The sequence below is a fragment of the Labeo rohita genome, chromosome 21 (assembly GCF_022985175.1).
Source record: "Labeo rohita strain BAU-BD-2019 chromosome 21, IGBB_LRoh.1.0, whole genome shotgun sequence".
Lineage (NCBI taxonomy): Eukaryota > Metazoa > Chordata > Actinopteri > Cypriniformes > Cyprinidae > Labeo > Labeo rohita.
The window spans coordinates 19,802,274-19,816,906 of NC_066889.1; the positions used below are offsets into that span (position 1 = coordinate 19,802,274).

A 14,633-nucleotide genomic window follows, 5' to 3' on the forward strand; every position below is an offset into this window, starting at 1 on the left:
AGATGACTTTTCAGAACATTTTTAAAAAAAATTTACTGACCCCAAACTTTGGAACAGTTGTATGTTTTAATAAACACCCTAATTCTGTCAATAAAACCTCTGAAAATAGCTTAGAATCTTTAAATTCTGGGTCTAAATCACTCAAAATGATGGAGTGGGTCACATATTTCATGCATAACTCACCCACTCCAAACAATTTTTGCATACGATTCCCAAAGACCTTTGACTTTTTCCGCCATCCATCCCAAAGGAGCCTGAAACATTACGACTAAAGAACATCAGTACGTTATGTTTGTAAAATCAGCACGCACAGTGAACCTATGTGAGTCTGATCCAGAGCATCCTGTTGTCCCTGGCAGGACGGGACTCATGCATATTGGAATCAGATGACTTCAGTGGAGGCGTCCATCCAAACAACACTTGGAGCTCGTCTTCCATAAACATACGCGCACATAAACAAGCAAATCACACACAAACAGCCAGTGTACTGGGCTCTGAAGGGTCTGGATTTTTTAGTCACAAATAAGTGAGAAGCTCTGGGCAAAACTACTGTAATTTATGTGTGGACAGCCGCACGCATTCGTCTGGAAGAAAACCAGGATCAATAAATAAATCACCAAGATTAGCCTGTTCTTTTGGAACGGCCTCAATGAACATCTTACTGTTGTAAGACTCCAAATATGCAGCAATATGTTCTTGCGCAAGCTGAAAAAAAAAGCAAGGTTCTGACGCCGCAATATATCAAATTTGCAATTGTTTTTGTGTCACCCTAAGTGTGATCCTAAAACAATGCTTGGTGCAAACAAACAATGCAGACTATTTGTGTGTAATATTTTACTGTGGTTGGAAAGACCATGTATTCTCTCTCCATTTCCAGTGGTCAACTGCACTATAAACACATTTAAACTTGGCAAGAAGGCTTTAAACTTCATATACGTCAGCCTTTTGTTTTCACTTAACTCACTCAAGTTCACATTTTAGTGTCTAGTTGAAAAACCCAACAAAAGAGATGGAAATGCCATCTGGTGTTTGAATTACACCCGTTTAGAGGAACAACCTTGAAATTTCTGCGTTTTCTAGACTGTTCACGAAGGTCATACCATGACCTTCTTGGGGCAAACCCATATATATATATATATATATATATATATATATATATATATATATATGTATATATATATATGTATATGTATATGTATATGTATATGTATATGTATATATGTATATGTATATGTATATGTATATGTATATGTATATGTATATGTATATGTATATATATATATATATATATATATATATATATATATATATACACATATATACATATATAAATATATATTTATATATATGTATATATATATATATATATATATATATATGTATATATATACATATATATATATATGGGTTTGCCCCAAGAAGGTCATATATATATATATATATATATATATATATATATATATATATATATATGCACATTGCCCTCCAAAAGTTTGGAAACAATTAATTGCATACAAAATAAAAGTTTGACTTTGCCTAATATATGTGTGTGTACTGTGTGTTATTATTATTTCTATATAAAAACAAGCACATACATGTATATATTTAAAAAAAAAAAGAAAAATTACAAGTATATGTAGTTATTATAATTTTTATAGAATTTATATTATATAAAAATAAAAATATTTTGTACATAACATATTTCTCTTAAATATATACATTAATTTGTGTGTATTTATATATACATAATAATTGCACACAGTACACACACACACATATATTAGGCAAACTCAAACTTTTTTTTTTGTACACGATTAATCATGATTAATCATTTGCCAGCCCTAAAAAGAATATAAAATAATTAAATAAAATATAAAACAATTTCTGAGGCTTTAAAATACACTTTAAAATGAGTCCAATAAGTAAACTGGGTTCATTTTGATTTCATGTCGACTTCAAAAGTGACCTCAAGCTGTGATCACCACAAATTAACGCTTAATGACAAAACAGACTGGGAGAGCCAGGGAAAGGCTGCGCTTCCCAGAGGGCAGTGAGATGCAGAGCGAGACACGGCGTTGTCGCCCACCCACCCCCGTCGGTCAGCTGTGACAATGAGATAGGATTTCACTGTGATGGTGGCACTGAGAGATTAAGAGCTCAAAGATTTATCAAAGGCTTAGTCACTACGATTTTTTTCCTGACCCAGACACAACGAGCGGCTGCTGTCACACTGTGCCAGTGTGAGCGCTACTTCCTCCGTTTCAAACTCTTTCCCTTTTTTGCTTGGTTTCTTTTGCTTCCTCCTTGAGGTTTGGCCCTATCTCTTGAAAACTTCTGCCACTTACACATTTGTTTCACATTCAATGTCAGCTAGGCTCACCAAGACGGTGAATCAACTAGTTGGTAATAGACACACACATTACAGATCCTGGTATAAATCTAATTCATACACTCCAAAACAAACAAACAAACAAATAAATGGAAAAGGGGGGGAGGGGGTGGCGGACATATATCATGGCACCAAATCTTACACAAGTGGTCATTTATGACAATACAGCACTAAAAATAAAACATATTTTAAATTAACTGTTGAATGTTTGACTTTTGAGGCGGGAATATCTATCATTAATAATAATAAATAGAGATGCACCGATCGACCGCCCAGGGACTGACCGGTCAGCCTGCCGATTTCGATCCATTTTGATGTCACACTTACGGCTACTTATAATGTATTAAGGTCGTGCCTGGAACGGTCTGCACAGCCTGGGTGCCTTCACAGAAAGTTAGATGCATACCGTGATAGAAAAAAGATTAATAATATATGATGTAGGTAAGAAACATTCCACAAGCAAGATGTTTCTTATGACACTTATATGGTAGTTCAATAAACAAGACATTAAAATTAAGTGACTTACATTTTAGACACAATATTGACTGTTTTTGCTTAATTTCGCAAACAAAAATAGTTGCAGTCAAAGCAGAACTATATGAGTGTCTCCGAGCAACACAAAGCGGTGTTTCATTACTGAATGAATCCATGTTTTTGAACAAATCGAGTGAGTCAATGATTCAGCAACCCATTCATAAAGAGCCATTAGCCTTGTTTTTTTTTTTAAGATTTATTTTTGGCCTTTTTTGCTTTATTAAGATAGGTCAGATCATAGCTGACAGGAAGCGAAGTGGGAGAGAGAGAAAAGGTCCGGGATCGGGAAAGGTCCTCGAGCCAGGATTCGAACTCGGGACGCCGTAGCGCAACGGCGCAGTATGTTGTGTGCCGCCCACAAGGCTATCAGCACCGACATTAGCCATTGTTGCCTTGTTTTTTTGAATGAATTAGCCATTTGAATGAATCAGTTGAGTGAACGACTAAACGACTCACTCATTTGTGCCACCTACTGGTGGTTTGGTTTCATTTTTAAAAGTATCATTGCATTTTTCATGACATTTTTTATTTGTACGCTCAAAAAATTACTGTTATTATGTTATTTAAAACATCAGTTGCAATCAATTAGCAATTTTGTGGTTTAACTGCTTTTATGGCACTTATGTAAGTGCATCTAGTGCCACTTCAGATGAAGCTTCTGGGTTTCCTGCAGTGCAAAGATGGAGTTTGTTGATACTAATTTCATTTGAATGGTAACAACTCTACAGTTTCTTATTATTCTAATGTATTTAATGAATTAATTCAAACAATGTAAGAATTTGATGTGAAATATGACACATTTTAAATAAATGACTATTTTATTTTTCTTTGTGCACAAATTCTTGTAGCTTCATAACATCACGGTTGAATCACATGGACTATTTTAACAATGTACTAACTACATTTCTGGGCCTTTAATGCTTCAGTTGCGTTGATGTCTATGCAGGGTCAGAAAGATTTTGGATTTCATCAGAAATACCTTAATTTGTGTTCTGAAGATAAACAAAGGTCTTACAGGTTTGGAACGACATGAGGGTAAACACTTAATGACTAAATTTTCATTTTTGGGTGAACTATATATAGATTTTGGAAATGCAAATTCTAATATTACTCAGTGCTCTTCACTCATCTGGAGATTATTTCAAGATGCTGAAAGAAATGTCTGTTCATTGGCCTGCATTACATTGTCTTCTGACAGACACATTACAAACTCTGCTAATACATCACAGCGCCTGACATCTCTGATCCCAAAAAGGCTATTTAAAGCCAAAATCACAGATGTGTCCTCCATCATTTTCATATCAAGAGGCATGGGCATTGTAACACTGGACATGAAAGCAAGCTGCTTTCAATTAGCTGGCAGATTAGCACAAAATATGCTTGCCGGTGTCACAGGGAAAAATCCATCACAGCGAGCCGCGCGACTCCCACTTTGCTTCCAGTGTTTACACGAGGCTGATGAGGGAATAAAGTAAAACGTCTCCCCCAGATGAGATCACCCTGATCAAACTTTTCTTTTCACTTCTCCTTATTACAGTCCCGACGTACGGAATGTGCTCACCAAGGGTGGCTGGATCGATGCCAGGTCTTTATCAAATAGCTGATGAAAATGAACTTCAAAATCCAATTAGCCCAAACCCTTTTGGCAGCCACGACCCAAATAATGACAGACTGCAGGCCCGCTGTGAGAATATAAACCAACATGAGTACACATGACATAAAGACATGTGAAAAAATGGCTGGCGAATTGTTATTTCTCCACTGGGTTACCTTTGAAGCACAGTTTAAATAAATAACACCATTAAAATAGTGATGAATTTGAAAGGGCCCGACTCTATAATCAACAAGTTGGAGTTTCCAGGCCCCTTTCTGGCGGCCCCAGGCCAACAGGAAGTGGCGAGGGCGTGCGTGGACGGCAACCAGAGCCAATTAAAAAACAGGGAGCGCTGAACACGTCGTAGCTAACGAGCTCCTTTCCTTGACCTCGCTCACCTTTTGACCCCGCAGTGCCCCTTCCCCTTCCCGTGCGACCACAAGGTCTACAAACACATGCTTTGGTCTCGGAAACCTGACCACATTCCCTTTTTGTCTCTCTGTAGGCCGATGGCGACGTTCCACTGCACTAAAACACACCCACCGCAAGTAAAACGAGTCTGCGCTTGTAATTTATGGGGTTAATTCTACCGCCACTTGCCGTAATGGGGCCGCAAAAGTTGTTTCCAAGAACCTGGGACAATAAATAGCCTCCAAATTAATTGGGAGAATTTATGAAGCCATGGGATGCACCGCGACCCAACCGACGTAATTAAGTGTGGCCAGAAGTAATAAGGCTTGGCTTTGGGGTGTAACTAGAGCTTAAGTTAAGTGATGTCAATAAAAAGTGAATAATTAAAGAAAAAAACCACACACCTGAAGGCGAAAGTGGGGTTGACTAAACGTCCTTACCCAACCCTAATGAAACAACATAGACTGAGCCAGCGATCATCTCCTTCTGCCCGCTACAGAAGTGGTTCTGTCATTGGGGCTCTCCAAACATGGACCATATGTGAGTTCAGCGTTGGCAATCAGACTCCATTATGAAGCAGGCGGCTGAGTTCATCAGGAAAAAATTAGCCCGCCACTCGCTCGAGCTCTCCCATTGGCCGGTCACGCGGAGCGCTGCGTTTGAGGGCACCCCAGACATTCCTGTGGATAATCTTTTCCATTCCTCTGCTCGCTGCAGCAAGAAGAGCCCAGATCGCAGCACAAGGACGGCATTGTGAGGCCCCTCCGCAGCCGTTTTTTAAGTACTCCCTCTTGCTCACTTCATACGAGCGCTTTTCTTTTATAAAATAATATTAATAAAAAAACAAGCGCCTTTGAAACCAAGTTAGAGCTGCTGTGTTTCTCACGGTCCCTTTCCTGTAAGAGTATGTTCTGTAAAAAACCCTAAAACAATGTAAAACCACTAGAAGCGAGAGTGCTGCCACATCAGGGATTCAGATCTCCCCGGGTGACGTCCGTTCTCCAGCTTCGTTCGCCAACGAGCCCATGTCATCCTCCTCGCTCAAATGTGTGATTTTGGTCAGCACGGTACAAGCAACAAGCTAAGACTGGAACACATCCTCGTGCTGCGAAGGGATTTACGGAAACACATTCCCTAATTAGAAACACGGCTATTACTACTTCTATAAACGAGCGACTCCAGTTAGGCTAGCCACCACACCAGACCGCAGGGTTTCCACAGTAACCGTTTCACCGCGAACAGACTGCCGAGCACCACGCAGGGTTTTCTCCACAAGCTCTATTATGGGCTTTGGAAAAGACAATATGTAGAAAGAAATCATTTTTATAGGCAAACTCATTTGCGTTGCCAAAGCTCTCTGGAGCGTCTTAAGACCACCACGCCAGCTTGCGGAAATATTTAACATTTTTTACAAACAGAACGACTTCAGAGCGAATAGCTCCGAGTAAAGCAACCAAGCCGAAGAATCCTCTCTGTATACGATCTGTAAAAGTAGCCCTTTGTTGTGAATGATGTGTGCGTACTGTCTGTAGTAGCTATTGAAAGATGCTTGCCATGCCTTTCAGGGTTGAGAGAGTATAAAACATGCATTCAATCAATCACATGGGATAAAAGAGCCTTAAACTTGCGCTTCTGAGCAAATATTTAACCCTGTGGGACTTTTGTAAAAATGGATTTAATAAAATACGCCAAGATGTGACTGTCAAAACCAATCCTTCTTGAAAAGCTAAATCAAAAAGATGAATCAAAATCGTATTCTATTTTAACAGCATATGGATGAGGTCTCCCACAATGCACCTGGCACATGTGTGGGGTCACTTTTATACATATGCAGCAGTGGTTCTCATCTGGTGTTGAAAAAAAACATTGCATGCGTGTTCTGATAAAGAAAAGGCGATGCTAAATGCGACTAATTAAATGCAAGTACCCATATAAAATATTGATTTCTCGATTTTAACCGATTATTATTTTTATGAAACAACACTAATTCTTAAATCCCAAGAATCTATAAGTCTAGCCTGTTTTCAGTTAATGAACAGAATATTGTAGCGCACCTCCCATCCAATAAATCGCAATAAGCTTTGTGCTTTGTTACTTTCGATATGAAACTAAGACTCAGATTTAAAACTCTGTCTATTTTATTATAATACTCCAGCAGTAAACGCCGTTTTGGCATTGTTTATTGTGGAGCGACAGATCGCTGTAGCCTCAGTTCAAGAGAAGCAGCACATGAACTGATCGTCTCCTCCGCTTTAATACCAGTTACAGTACAAAATAAACATGAATAAACATTTGAAGGTATGTTAAAAGAAAGAGTACAACTTAACGAAATCCATATCCTGTCTCATGTAATCGCTCAATAAGTGTTTCAACTGCGCAAAGACGTCAATATAACAGCTTGACATTTACCTCAAAAAAAAAAAAAAAATAATTCGGTGACCAGAAACAAGTTGGTCAGCTAGAAAAATTAACTCTACAGAGGAGCATTTTTGCTAAATATATGCACCATATAACATTCACATATTCATTAAAATTTTTCACTGTTCTTTAATGTTTGTTAAATGACAAGTTTTTATGGCAGCCACCATTTAAATGTTTCTACGATTTGGAGTAAAAATTTAATTATTGTAATTTAATTATTATAAAAACCTCACTGAGTGCAATTTAAGTGTTTGTACACAAAATAGTTCATTTTAACCTTCAATATTACAGTAATGTAGTACCAACTGACTCTAATATATATTTTACAGCATTAGTTGAGAGATTCTTTTTTTCCTTGAGAAAATTTAGCATATAATTACGTATAATTACGATTACCATAATTTACACTGAATGATGTTTTGAATGGCTACAATTGTTTGAAGCAACTGCATGCCACATTTTTATATATAGTTTCTTCTTTAAATATAAAAAGCAAAACTTTTTAATTTAAAACAATGAGGAAAAAACACCCACACTTAAGAAAGCACAATAATGTAAGTGGATTTTTTTTTTTTTTTTTTTGTAATTGTGCCTTTGAACGATTACATAATTATGCAATCTGTAATTGTAATTACGATTAGAAATTCGATTAATTGTGCAGCCCTAGCATATACTGTACCTGATATCTAAAATATCTAAAATAACTGATATCGAATCGGAAATTGAATCGAAAGCTTGTGAATCAGAGTCTAATCGAACTGTAAAATTTGCATTAAAAACCCAGCCTTAATAGTTCTACACATGTAGAATACCAAAACAAATCAGCTTATCAATTTTTAAAAGTTATGATTAAATGTTTAATGCATTATTCAATCAAATCAACCTAGAGCATCTGGCCATAAATTAGCTGAATTCAATCCAAATATATAAAACATTTTAATTTAAGTTTATACAAGGACATCTGCATTTGTGTGATGATCAATTTTAGCGCTGTTTAGTTACTTGATGCGCTATGTATAATCTAGACACAAAACCAAATGGGAACCACTATCCTACAAGATTCTGAACTGAACTGAATAGTCTCTTGGATTGATTCATTCATAAGAACTGGTTCATAGGAGTCATACAGCCACAAACTATACATGCTGCGCTGTGTGTTTGCTAAGTCAATGCAATAAAAGACCTGCAACAAAACATGTTTACACGCAAGCCAACAGCGATCCATTCCCCACATACCACAGGGTCACAGCTGGAATGTGCAGTATCGCTCTCCCATAAGGATCCCTCAGGAGAAGACCGGTTGCTAACATGTCCATCAGCCGTTTAAACTAGCATAACAAACTGTAAATCACACACTGGAGGACCAAAACATACAACACACTAATTCAGATTAAAGGGTGTGTTTGTATGTGCATGCATGTGGTGCAAGATGCGTCTTGTTTCTTGCAAAAGCAGACATACTACAAGACCAGACGTATTTGGCGTGAGTTATAGCAGAGCACAGTGGAAATCCGTTTAGGGCTCTAAATATGACTTCAGTGCATTGATTTATGCATGTATCTTGAGTGTTCTTCAAAGTAAGAACCATGAGGTTTCATGGGAACAGTTGACGCACACCAAAAAAGCAGGATTATTTTATGGTGGAGCTACTGAGCTGCCAAAAGTCGAGTTATTGCTGAAAGTAAATGCGCTGCGGAGAAGGTAAGCGATTGTGCAGTTCTGAATACGCATGGGTTACCTGTAGAAAGCCTGCGTTGATGAAGAGCACACATTCCGCTGAAACACGTACATGCTTCTGCTCGTCCTCTCTGAGGTGGCGGTGGTAGCGAGCACTGGGGTTTCAGGAACCCTACAGGACAAACACAAGAGAATGAACTTTTACTACATGCATTAATGATTTTACCACATGCATCATCATGATTCATAATGACAAAGCAAATTCATCAATTTATCAACATAACTGTGAAGTTGCAATTAAATGTTGCAATTACATATGTATGTACTGTGTGTATTGATATGTGTATATATAAAAATATTTGCATTTATACATAAATATATACAATGCACACACGTTATGTAAAACACAAACTTATTTTGAATGCGATTAATCGTGATTAATTGTGATTAATCGATTTGACAGCACTATAAATTATTCTTGACAAATGTAATATAAGTAAAATATTTACATATTATAGCTTACATGTTTATACATAATAAGTAAAAAGAAAATTACAAATAAATAAATAAATGAGATCAAGAATTGACATTTTAGAGTTAAACTTTGGTCGTGCTGTGTCTCTCTAATGTAAAAGATGCACTTCTGATTGGCCACTTCAATATCAGACTGGCAGACCTGTCAGAGCAGATGCTTATTTGCCCTTTATATTTGAATTGGATCTTTTAAAGAAGCAACATCATTTGACTCTTCCTGCCTCACGCGTTGCCTCTCTATCTGCCACGGTAAGCCCCGTCCGACCCCTCACATTTCCAGTTTTGCCCTGTTCTCTGACCCACAACCCCAGAGGCTGCCGGACATGCGGGCTGGGGCTAAAAACCGCTGGGGGGAGTTAAGAAAGGAGCAGGGGTGAGATCGGAGGCGGATGACTCAGTATAGGCAAAAGGCCAGATGATACAGGCATGCCTGCAGGGGTCTGGTACGAAACCATGCTGTGCATCTCAGGGGTTTTAGGCCATCCCTCACACCAGGACCTTTTCTCTGGTACAATGGGTTAACTGATCTCATCACCCATGTGGTGAGAGATCACAGAATGGCATGCGCAAGGGCTTTGCTGTCAATCAATATTGAAGACAATCTTAAAGGGACAGATTTGTCTTTTCATTAAATCAGTTCACCTAGTTCACAAAAACACAGTGAACAAATGATTTGTTCATGAGTTACTTCTCAACTGTCCAGTTTCTGAATTGGTTTGGAGTTAAAAAAGCAAACAAACCATAAAAATGTCAATATAATATTTGAAATCATGTTTAAACCACTCATAAAATTGAGAGCGCATAAATCCACTCTATGCTAGCACATAGACTGACATTTAAAAATCTAACTTTTTGCCATAGTCTACTTTCACAAGTCAGTTGAGGATGCGTGATGACTCACAGAGCCAACGAGAAACAGGATGAGCGAGCTTGCGCTGAATGTGCACCGAATGATCTTAAAAAGCTCGTAGACCTTTCGGATCACAGCGAATGTGAAGAGCGAAGGGCAGCCGCATCCCCCCGCTCTGGTCCCTGCTCAATAAAGCGCCTTTACTTCCACCATGAAAAACATGTCATTCCAGATGAGCTCAGCCAATGACATTTAAAACAGGCACAGGGATATTGAATTAGTTCCCCATGATAAGCTGGCTGGGATGCTGATGCTCTGGTCAAAGAGGGGGGGTGGGGACGGGACAGGAAACGGATGGACGGACGGACTGCCTGTTAGGCGCCTGCTGCAGCTGTTTGATTAAAATGACAAAAACATGGAAATGTCAGAAAGGGACAAGGAGCCTTAAAGGCAAGGTAATACAGACATTATGAGGTAAAATAACTGTGGAAACAGCTGGAGAGAGTCATACACAGCAACAAGCAAACTTGTGTTTGTAAGGACTAGAGGTGGACGATATACCAGTAGACACAATTAACCAGTAGAAATTGTCAAACGTAAAGGTTTCAGACTATTGTCTTTATCACGGCTACAGGCTCACAAGATTACTTTATACAATGTATGCAGTCTGTGGTTTTCCCGTGGAATTGGGCTACTTTAACACTGTTGCCACGGGTTGTTTTTGATGTCTTTTAACTGGTTTTGCATCTGAACTCTTCATTTATACATCTTCTTAAAGCTGAATAAATAAGCTTTCTATGGATGCATGGTTTGTTAGGATAGGACAGTATTCAAGATACAACTATTTGAAAATCTGGAACCTGAGTATACTTAACAAAAAAAAAAAAAAAAACGTTGAGAAAAATCACCTTTAAAATGATCCAAATGAAGTTCTTAGCAATGCATATTACTAATCAAAAATTAAGTTTTCATATATTTACAAAATATTTTCATGGAACATGATCTTTACTTATTATACTTGAAAAATGTATCATTTTGACCCATGCAATGCATTTTTGGCTGCTGCTACAAATACACCCGTGCTACTTAAGACTGATTTGTGGTCCAGGGTCACATATGGGCTAGTATAAAATTTTGATATCATAAACCAAAAATTATATCATGACATATATTGTTAACGTGAAAACAAAATTACTCATATCGTGATATAAGTTTTTGGTCATATTGCCTACCTGTAGCAGGGAACACTTCACCCAAAAAAAAAAACAAACATTATTTTAACTTTACCTTGCATAATTGTCAAACCTATTTTCCGTTATTTTTAATGAAACAGTTTTTGAAGAATGTCCACAGTGTGATTTTGCATACAGTAGAACTGCAATTCACAGATAAATAAATAAATAAATAAATAGTTGACTTGTCTTCTATATTCTTAAGTCTTCTGAAGCCATATGATAGATAACTTTCCCCTTCAGTGAGCTGTTAACTTGAAAATCGTTGCAAATGGATTATCGAGTCAGTGAGTTGAACTTGAGACCTGAATCTGTTCAATGTCATAATCATTATACTGAGCTAGTTATTTTCAGAGAACAGATTGATCTGGTTCACAAGCAGAGCTAAATAGGTTGTCCATGAATCAGACTAATCCGGTTCTTGAGTTTAGCTCACTGACTCAATTTGAAGCAATTCTCATGTTAACAGCTGAAGGGGAAGATATCAGTAACGCAAATTTCCTCACACAAATCATTTGAATAGAGTCAGAAAATAGCACTTGATTCACTCAGCTAAGTTGTTTTTGGTTACTTTTTGTTCACTACAAGCAGTATCCACCTTATTTTTCCCGTAAGAGTGGTCACGGCCATTTGTACATTTAAAGCAGCTCTTTTCGCTGCTTGATATTGCAAATTGGTGCGTCTTACCACATTATTTTAATGCATCTTAATTATGAACACATTGGCTTGATGTGAAAACAGCTTTAATCGCTTACTGAACTTCGTTATTCTTCTCGTTATTTCCCTACGGCGGCTTATGAAGCGGAAGTCTCCGAAATTCTGGACTGAAAAATAAGGTGGATGGAATAAGCAAACATCAATTGTTCTTTCTTAGAGAACTCTTACTTTAAGAAAGTGAACATTAATGTTCTTCCGTCTAAATGAAACAAAAGCTGTTTTGGAAAAAATAGCTGACATATGCATTAATGAACAATGAGTATCATGTGAAATCCACAAGAGATTACAGGAAGCTGTTAAATGTATGACCATAAGTCTGATTATAAATCAGGTGATTAGTCATTGCTTATTGAAGAATTTGCAGATTAAAGTGAAAGCCTTTAATGCAGTAGAAATCCGGCAGATGCGGTAAAAAGAACAGCATATAAAAGATATTAAGTTCTCACACTTCTGCTTTCTAGGACACACTTCATCTAGCGTGTAAAACCTCAGACAATCCAGCTAGTGTAAACCAAATTAAGCATGTAATACAAGACTTGAACATGGCTGAAATAAATAGGCTGTAATCAGTGACGGTCATCAAAATGAATTTAGGCCACTGGGGACGTGTTTCCCTGTGGCGCATCCCTCATTCCCTGGCTTGGCTGGTCAGCGGGGCCCATTAGCTCTTGCCTAAAAACCCGACGGAGTGAATCACCTTCATTTCAGCACAACAGATTCCGTATTGTGTAACCAGTGAAGGGCGGACAATGACACATCCCCGCTTGCTCTGAGCGATGTCACTGAAAATTACCGCTTTAACACATGAGCTAAGGCTCCCAGTCAACCTCGGCTTTTCCAAAAACACAAGTAATGCGGAAGGACAGGAACCACCACCAAAAAAAGGAAAAGGAGAGGGGGAAAGGGAAGTTCTCAATCACAATCCCAATGAACAAGGATATAATGAAAACACACGCTCTTTGAAATGCTCTAAATACGCTTGAATTTTGCCAAATATGCTCGACCGTTTATGGTTTCATAATGGCTGCAATTAAAATCATATTTCCTGTAATGTTACAGCACTCACAGTTTCATTTATGAATTAGAATCCACCAACGGACAAGCTATTCTAGCCGTGTACTTTTTATTTATGGCTTTTAATCAGAGATGTGTGTAAACAACCACTGTGCGAACGTGTGATTGTATCTTAAACAGTCTTGATGAATATTAAGGTCAAGTAATCTGTCTTTCAACAGCTCCTCTGGACTCGAGCTTTATGTCTTGGCGCAAACCCCTGATTAGTCAAGTTTAATGTCTCTCTCTTGATTCGGCAACCTGAATCAGTAGCCAATCTGCACTGGGTAAATATACAATAGACTGGCTCATTAAGACAGTGCTCCCATGAATATTGAGCTTATAAAAATAGACTTTTTTTTTTTACATCATGAAGTATAACCCAGAGACACACTGTCATTTAAGTACATAATGATGTACAGTCAGCCTGTCATTATCACAAAATAAATGCTGGCATGTGATAAACTCCAGCACAAAGAGGAGGACCTAGTTTTAGTGTGTAAGATAAAAGAGACAGAGGAGTGATACGAGAGACTAGAACAACTATCAGCAGCCTGGGATGGATTCAAATATAACTTTGATCAGAATCGACTATTGATAAAGAGACATGAAGATCATCTAAACCGGGGCCTAATCGAGGCCAATAGCAGGCAAGCCTACAACCTTAAGCCAGTGTTGCCAAGTCTGCGGTTTTCCCTCGGAATTAGGCTACTTTAACACTGTTACCGCAGGTTGTTTTTGATGTCCGTGGATTGAAGCGACCCCAATAATGTCAGATCTAGCCCCTGAAATACCAATTTACCAGAGGAACCCAGACCAAAAAACATGTATTTTATTCCCCTGAATGCGATTTTTAATGGGAACCCCCCTCGAAATGCGACTGGGCTATTTTTAGCCTAGTTTTGAGTAGTAATTGGGTGGGTTTTGTTGTGAAAACCTGGCAACCCTGCCTTTACCCAAAAAAAAGCTAAAGCTAATGGTTCCAGTTTGGGAAAGGAGATCAGAGGCCGTTTACTTTATCATACAGATAAAAGTAATATATTTGTAATACAAGGTATAAGTAATACAATGACAACAAAACGTTGCGCTTCTGTAAAATAATGAACGCAAACAGGATGTTTTTTCCGCCGTCTCTGTCTCTGAACTTGAGCGTGTCACTTCGAAACTTCATGTACACTTGCCTTACAGACATGAAAAGAGAGAGAAATTACTTTCTACTTG

General features: G+C 38.0%; 1 protein-coding gene across 2 annotated transcripts in view; it reads right to left on the reverse strand.

Annotated features, from left to right (window-relative positions):
- Positions 1-14,633, reverse strand: part of rxraa (retinoid X receptor, alpha a) — a 137,286-nt gene that overhangs the window by 86,948 nt on the left and 35,705 nt on the right. For both annotated transcript variants that reach the window (XM_051093049.1, XM_051093048.1), the window contains exon 2: positions 9,088-9,198. In XM_051093049.1, the coding sequence (XP_050949006.1) occupies positions 9,088-9,198 (111 nt within the window). The remainder of the gene's footprint in view (positions 1-9,087; positions 9,199-14,633) is intronic.